General features: G+C 40.6%; 1 protein-coding gene across 1 annotated transcript; it reads right to left on the reverse strand.

Moving 5' to 3' along the window:
- Positions 1–380: 380 nt before the first annotated feature.
- On the reverse strand, positions 381–4,369 carry LOC311108523 (cytochrome c oxidase subunit 8A, mitochondrial; the record flags this gene model as incomplete). The annotated part of the gene is made up of 2 exons (XM_084151171.1): positions 381–878; positions 4,250–4,369. 2 exons carry the CDS (start codon positions 4,367–4,369, stop codon positions 762–764), a joined length of 237 nt encoding a protein of 78 aa, XP_084007297.1. The 3' UTR covers positions 381–761.
- Positions 4,370–8,458: the final 4,089 nt, after the last annotated feature.

Genomic DNA, 8,458 nt, shown 5'->3' on the forward strand with positions numbered 1-8,458 from the left:
GAACGGTAGTGTATATAATGCACATGTCACGATGGTATAAGTATAATTATAGACTGGGTGGTTCAAGCCCTGAATGCTGATTGGCTGGCAGCCGTGGTATATCAGACCATATACCACGGGTATGACAAAACCTTTATTTGTACTGCTCTAATTACGTTTGCAACCAATTTATAACAGCAATAAGGCACCTCAGGGGTTTGTGGTATATGGCCAATATACTACGACTAAGGGCTGTGTCCAGGCACTCCGCGTTGCGTCGTGCTTAAGAACAACCCTTAGCCGTGGTATATTGGCCATATACCACACCCCCTCGGGCCTTATTGCTTAAGTTTACCATAATTCAGCTTGGCAACTGCAATGAACAGACACAGGCAAATATTGCCAACACAGCATATATTTATTGATGATGGCAGTGAGTTGGCAGTTTTACAGACGTGTCATTGCAACTGGATGCCGCAGTGACATTAGGGGCCGTATTCATGAGACATTAGACTCCATGCTACTGCAATAAACAGAATATTCACACAAAAAAGACACCGTACAAAAACATACTCATGACAGTCATGCAGAAATGTCTTCCATGGTCCCTTCAAAGTGCATGTTATTGACCAGTGATTATTGTGGCCATTGAATATCATTTATACTGTAGGTGTGTGTGTTGTTATACAGTAGCAAGGTACAGTATTTGATAGCATGGTGGCTAATATGTTGGACACAGCCGTGGTTTGTAGCGTGTGTGTGTGTGTGTGATGACTTCTTCTTTACAACGGTCTTGATGAAGGATGTGGTCTTTGGCGGTACTCTGGGAGGTGGTGCATGATCCAGCCGGCCGGAGCAAGCATGCCGACAGCAAAGACGGACATGATAAAGAAGCTTTGCTGTGAGGGAGGAAGGGAGAGGAGAGTAGAGGAGAAGAGACAGAAAATAAGAGACACAGTACCAGCCATACATATGCAGAGGTTGACCCACTACTGTACTAAACCCTCGAAGCCAATTACGTTTCTGTTAAAAGACTAAAGTTAATCTGCAGTTTAAATATTGGTAACACTTCATCTAAAGTCTGCAGGTATAAGGCATTATGATGTGGTTATAAGGCATTGTAAGACTTGTCATGAGCATGTATGACCCACTGTCATCTCATTGTGATCCTCACTAAATACCAGTTATTTTGAGTCCTTTGAACATTTCACAAAGAGAAACATAACATAATATTATAAGCCTTATAATAGGACATTATAATAAAACATTAAATAAGGACATTATGAAGGTGTTCAAATAAGTAGTAAAGCATTTTAGCTGCAGGATTTAAGTATTACTAAAATATAAATGAGAATGTTACTGCCATCTAATATTTAGAGCTGACATGTCTTCTGTTTAATGTCCAAATCTCCAATCGAGTTTGCTGTATTTGTATTTTGTATGGCTTCAATTAGCAATATAAAGGAAAGCTTGGTGGTATATAATTTATTCACTCCATTGAGTATACAAGTGTCACTTGAACTACTCCACCCACAAGTATCAAAGGAACTTGTGTTTGAGCCTTTCTTTCTCTTCAGTGGTAGTGTTACAAATGCATGAAGGCTTGTTGTGCAATTAACTTTACTATGTCCCTGATACAAATCCCAGAAAAGTATGCCTTCAACTAATTTCAGACCGGCTCATTTCAATGTGAAGAACCTATTTATGACTGCAAATGGTAGTCCCAATAAGCGCAAACCAGATGGGATGGCATATCGCTGCAGAATGCTGTGGTAGCCATGCTGGTTAAGTGTGCCTTGAATTCTAAATAAATCACGACAGTGTCACCAGTAAAGCACCCCCACATCATCACACCTCCTCCTCCATGCTTCATGGTGGGAACCACACATGCGGAGATAATCCGTTCACCTACTCTGCGTCTCACAAAGACACGGCGGTTGGAACCAAAAATCTCAAATTTGGACTCATCAGTCCAAAGAACAGATTTCCACTGGTCTAATGTACATTGCTCGTGTTTCTTGGTCCAAGCAAATCTCTTCTTATTATTGGTGTCCTTTAGTAGTGGTTTCTTTGCAGCAATTCAACCATGAAGGCCTGATTCACGCAGTCTCCTCTGAACAGTTGATGTTGAGATGTGTCTGTTACTTGAACTCTGTGAAGCATTTATTTGGGCTGCAATTTCTGAGGCTGGTAACTCTAATGAACTTATCCTCTGCAGCAGAGGTAACACTGGTTCTTCCTTTCCTGTGGTGGTCCTTATGAGAGCCAGTTTCATCATAGCGCTTGATGGTTTTTGCAACTGCACTTGAAGAAACCTTAAGTTCTTGAAATGTTCCGTATTGACTGACCTTCATGTCTTAAAGTAATGATGGACTGTCGTTTCTCTTTGCTTATTTGAGCTGTTCTTGCCATAATATAGACTTGGTCTTGTACCAAATAGGGCTATATTTTGTATACCACCCCTACCTTGTCACAACACAACTGAAGGAAAGACATTCCACAAATTAACTTTTAAGAAGGCACACCTGTTAATTGAAATGCATTCCAGGTGACTACCTCATGGAGCTACTTGAGAGAATGCCAAGAGTGTGCAAAGCTGTCGTCAAGGCAAAGGGTGGCAACTTCGAAGAATCTCAAATATAAAATATACTTTGATTTGTTTAACACTTTTTTGGTTACTACATGATTCCATATGTGTTATTTCATAGATTTTATGTCTTCACTATTATTCTACAATGTAGAAAATAGTGAAAATAAAGAAAAACCCTTGAATGAGTAGGTGTGTCCAAACTTTTGACTGGTACTGTATATTAATATATATTTATACATTTATTTATTTTATTCATCCAAGGGTCTTCAAAAGGGAGCGCGTCCGGTGGGCCACCAGTTACCCATCCCTGCACTACAGCTAAGCGGCTCAAAGACTACACACTTTCCGAGGAAGTGTCTAGGCAGGCCGCATTGATCCACATCCGAGCCCCCTGCCCCGGGCGATCGATTTGATTCTATCCCAGGCAGCTCCCTCATGGAGCTGAGGCGTTCATTGTGTCCATACATTATACATTAGAAACCCTTTATATACTTCCAGCCAGGAGGAAAGCTTATTTTATAGCTCCGGCTCAGACCTTTCTGGCGCATCCCTGTCTGTCCATCAAAGTCAGTCTCAACCTCTACGTCTGAATTAAATCTTTGATGTCTGAATTGTCTAAATTGTTTACGTCTGTCATGTGTTCCAAATAGACTGTAAAATATAGGCTAGTAGAAGCATGGCGAGGTGTGTCAATCAATAGACATGGATCACATCCTTCCTCACCAAGGCTTCTGTCAAGTTGAACTTGGTTAACATTTTACGGGATATCCACGTGGCAGTTCTACGTGTGAAATACATCAGTCTTTCTATAGTTGAAAAATGTCTCTGTGCTGTGTTTGAGAGCACACAAAAATGCATACATAGCCGAAGAGCCATGGCAGGACACAGCAAAATAAACATTTACCCTGTGTCCTTATCAAAATCTACTGCGTGATTATCCTGGTGAAACAACAACACAATACAAAGACGAGCTTGCTGCGATCTCTCTCTCTCTTTAAATTAAAAGACATGGAATGTTTGTGGCAGGACAAATAAAATACTAGTCTGTCCGTCTGGTAAAAGTAAACTGGAACTTGGGGAGCACAAACCCTTAAAAGACCAATCATCAACTCAAGCGTTACCTGATGTTTGAGTTATTTCAGTTTTTGCAAAATTCTAGTATTCCTTTTTGTTGATGACACTATTAAATGCATGAGTTCACCGGAGATATGAAGGATGACAATACAGGGTACTATGACTGTTATTGTAATGTTGTTAATACATTAAAGGGTGGTTTCTTGGACACAGATTAAGCCTAGTCCTGGGCTAAAAAGCAAACTCAATGGAGAATCTCCATAGAACATTTGTTTTAGTGCCAGACTAGGCTTAATCTGTGTCTGGGAAATGCCCCTTAAGTGCATACATTATTATCATTAAGTTTGAGTTTTAACTTTGAAATATGATGGTAAAGAAACATCAAACACAATGGGCTAGTTTAAGCCTAGGACTAAAAACCATGCACAATGAAACATCTAAATCCATTGGAACTTCTTTTAAATTCAGGACTATGCTTAATCTAGGCCCCTGGAAACTGTCCCTGAATGAATATAGAAGCGACAGTTCCTTGGGACATTGAGTGAGTTCCAAATTAGAGAGTACGATCTACTCTATAAACAGAGAGTCCCTCAGTGCAACACTCACCCCAGGTCCAATCTTGGTCTTGGGCGGCTTGCTGTAGATGCTGGACCTCCTCTCTTGCAGGACCATCTTAGCCCGTACCAGAGACACTGCCTGAGGGACCCCCTTCAGGGCCACGACCATCCTGACAGCTGTGGATGTGAGGGATGGGGGAGGAAGTCAGTGCATAAAGCTCTTGAGCTCTGTGTCTCAAGAGTGCTGAGGAACCTCCCGACGCATGTGAAATAGAGCCGAGGACCAGTCACATTTACATGGGTGGAGTCAGAAGGATGGTTTTTAGGCAATCAGGAAGAGGGGGGGGGGGAGGCTATCAGGGCCATGTTGTTCAACAATACCTCACATTGTCGTCAGGCAGATTTGTGAACTTGAGGACTGCATAGAGACACTGTCTGGAACTTTTTGAGAAACCATCTGTTGAATGGCCTTAAGTCAACGTAGGGCTCGGGTGTGATTTGTATCTGTAGAAAATGTTGAACTAAGGTTGTGTCGAAGACTTGATTTAAAGGGAGTTGGTCTTCGATTGATGTCAAGGTAGTATTTAACCCTGACGCCATAAACCTTTTTCTCCAATTGATCCAACTTTATGGACATGAAAAAGTGGGCCAGAGCTCATCATCCTCTAATGATGTAATAAGCATAAAAAACCAAAGCATCCTTCTGCTTTCATGACTGATTAGTACTCATTACACAATTTCAGTATGTCTTGGTCATTAAAGATACACTATAAAAGTTTAGGTGCTAATTGTTTGTCAGATTCTGGCTTGAATGTTGGATGTAGGGTTCATAAACATAAGTTAAGACAATTTCTTATCTCATGAAACCACACAAATCCGGCAAACATGAGTGAAACAATATATGCTTTTGCTCGTAGAGGTCTGTCCAATAACAGGTCATTTCTAGGGACCCCTTTTGGCTCAAAAGGCTAATGTTCCCTATAGCCTCTATCCTACTGTAGGCCTACAGTGATTGTACACAATTTTAGAGGAAAGAAGATCATAGATAAAGGGTGCTGAACAGAACCTGGCACACAAAACACGGCACCTGGCCCTCTGGTCTTTGTCTGCCCAGCAGGTGTCTTAATTGTGCCATACAATGGCCGCCTGACTGGAAATGATCTGATTTTCCATGCAGATCAAAGGAGGTTAAAGGGTGTAGGGGGAAACAGCCAGCTGTGTTTTGTGTCATCTATCAAGATGGGGCTGAGAAGTCATGCTTCATCAGTGACAGCAGCTCTGTTGTGGACTAAAGTAACACGCAACGCGGTCACTGTAATCTACGGGGGTGGATGAAGGAGTGTTTCACTAAATACAATGCCTTTTGGTATAGGGAAAAGTGTTACGTAACCAGACCAACAAACACAATTTAATTTGTGTATAGCTCAACAGCCAATGCAGTCAAACGCGACCGTAGTATGTGTATGGTCAATTATTATTATTATTATTATTATTATTATTATTATTATTATTATTAATACATTTTATTGTAATACGCTTTTCAAAAACTCAAAGTCTGCTTGTTTGCTGTTTGTGAAAACACATTTACTGGCCTCAGACCAGTGCTTAGGGTCCACAACCCCCTACCAAACACTGTCCTGTTTAGAGTATGAAGGTAGGCTAATATTGAACCATGTGGGTCAATTGCAACCAATGGGCAGAACTGCATAGCGGCGCATTAAAGGCACTGCATGGTCAATCTGACATCTGCATTGGCCGTGTAGCATTTACGGTGATACGGCCTCTGCAGAAGTCAGGGCTTTCATACTTCTTGCACTTCGCGGAGCAGCGCAGAGCTGTTGTGAAGGAAGTTGTCAAGAAAGTGAGTTTATGTTTATACAGGACCTCCCGCCCCCACCTACCATCAACCAATCATATCAACACGAAGCTATTTTCAGATCATGCATAAATTGTCTCTTAGTGCTGGATTTCTTAAAACGCTACTAAAGGGAAACAAACTTGCTTGCAACCAAAAACAATAACCCAGCAGATCAGTTGATCGCATGTTGTTAATGTGTCAAATGAGTCTGAAACTCCCGGCTCCAATTAAATATCAACTTAACAGAAACAATAAAGATCGCAAGGCTGGAAATGTATATAAAATACTTATTGTACGAATATGAGGTCATATTTCCTACAAAACATTTTATCTTAAATGTCAACATAATAAGAATATAAGTTGTGTCATTAAAAATAATTTGATGAGACTACAATTTAATTAAAACTGATTCTATATTAACTCAATGCCGAATGGCTTGATTTAGTTACACACAGTGGTGTGTATTCATGGATGCCAAGGGAAGCCAGGCTTCCCCAAAAAATTGACAAAAAACAAAAATATATATATATATATTTAGTCTCTCTGTGTTTCATAATTTTCCTTCAATTCGCAAGAGGCTGAAGGTATCTCACAGGAGAAAGCATTTGAGCGAGCGAAACAGCGCCCCTCTGTCTCTCTACGTGTAGGCCATCTATCTGATGCTGTCTGGTCCAAACGAGTATGACATTGTTGCCGCCCATAGCATTGAAGGCAAGGGAAGCCAACGAGCATATGGCCTCCCTTGACTGAAAAAGTATTACAAATTTGCCAATCAGCGTTGAGCTAAACTAAGCGAGCTGAACTGTGAATGGTCCTGGCTCACCAAAAAAAAGTGTTATGGGAAGCCAGCTTGGATTTGGCGTCACTCCTATCAAATCCAATTGAAACCATATGTCATTGTGTTGTTGTGCTTCGATGGCTAGCTAGCCAGCTGGCTAAAATTGTCCTTTTCCTTAAGCAGCCATGAATGGAGATAGGGATTTGGGCTTGTGGTTTTACTTAATTCTCCGTACTGGCCAATGATTATAACGGTGATTCTGATCCAACCATTAATCCATACATTGTTGTGCCCCTGGCCTGAGAGGATGGAAGTTCAATATGTAGCTAGATGTAGAAGGCTAATGTTAACTAGCTAACGTTGCCATGAATGGAAGTTAGGCTAGCGAGCAAGCATTTTAGCCAGGTCGCCTAGGACAACAAAAAATAAAAGCGTGTACTGTATGACAAAGTAGTGATAGACTATTTCGTCAACATGAAAGAGAGGAGGATGGCATTGGCGTTTCTCTACAAGCAGGGTGAGTCAACATGTGTTTCTACTTGCACAAACTTGCACGCACACACACACACACACACAGAAATCAGAACCATGGACAGCCACATCATATTTAGCTCACGTTGATTGGACTAAATTGTTTTTGGTATCTTTTAGTTGTCACTGTATTAGACTAAGGAGAGGTGATTTGATGATGTTGAAATGTTAAAGTTGAAATGGTGCTGGAATAGTGGAGGCAACTCTTGTTTTCTTTGAGACTTGCGGTAACTCTCTGTGGTTCTAATTCAATAGTTGTTCAGTGGTCCCAAAATTTCGGAAACATTAACTTGCTTAACCATGCTGTAGCTAATGTAACTGTCTGTAACATGCAATATGTGTCGTGGACTTCACCGGACAGAGGTTGTTATCCGGTTTTGTGATAAAACAAAGGTGTTTTTGGATTTATTCTGCCACTGTGTCTTCTTATTGTCTCGGCCTTTAGGCCTATATATCACAGTCGCAAGGCATATGAATTAAGAGGTTATAGAGCAAACAATGCAATTATCACAAAACATGTGGGGGGGGGGGGGGGGGGGGGGCTTGGCTTCCCCAGTGATTTTACCCACGCACCGCTACTGGTTACACGTTTTATTTGTGGACAGTTCAGGGATATTTACTTTGCTTTTCTTGATAAGAAATTACCATACTTTATTAAGACAAGATGTTCTTAATGGATTACATGAATTGGAAATGAAAAAGTAAGTACACCAACATGAGTTTTTCTGTGGTATAGGAAATATTTTATTTAAGTTGCATGGAATGATTGTCAAATAGTTATATGTGCACTTAGTCTGGTCAAAGAGTAAGTTACATTTATACTGAAGATAATACCCTGGGGCCAGATTTTCAAAACTTTTAATCTGGATCAGAATTATCCGCATTCTGTAATGCTCTTTTTTGCTATCCAGGATCAGATCGATCTGGCTGATTGTTCAGAAAATAATCGGATAGGATCATTCTGATCCATATGCCACAATATAAAGTTCACAGGCTCTATTAAAAATTATAGTGCCTGCTTATTACTTATACAGTAATTAAGTAGATGCATTTATTTGACACTTCTTAATATAACAACTGACCATATACCT

Source organism: Coregonus lavaretus (genome assembly GCF_964263955.1).
Source record: "Coregonus lavaretus genome assembly, chromosome: 33".
NCBI classification, from domain to species: domain Eukaryota; kingdom Metazoa; phylum Chordata; class Actinopteri; order Salmoniformes; family Salmonidae; genus Coregonus; species Coregonus lavaretus.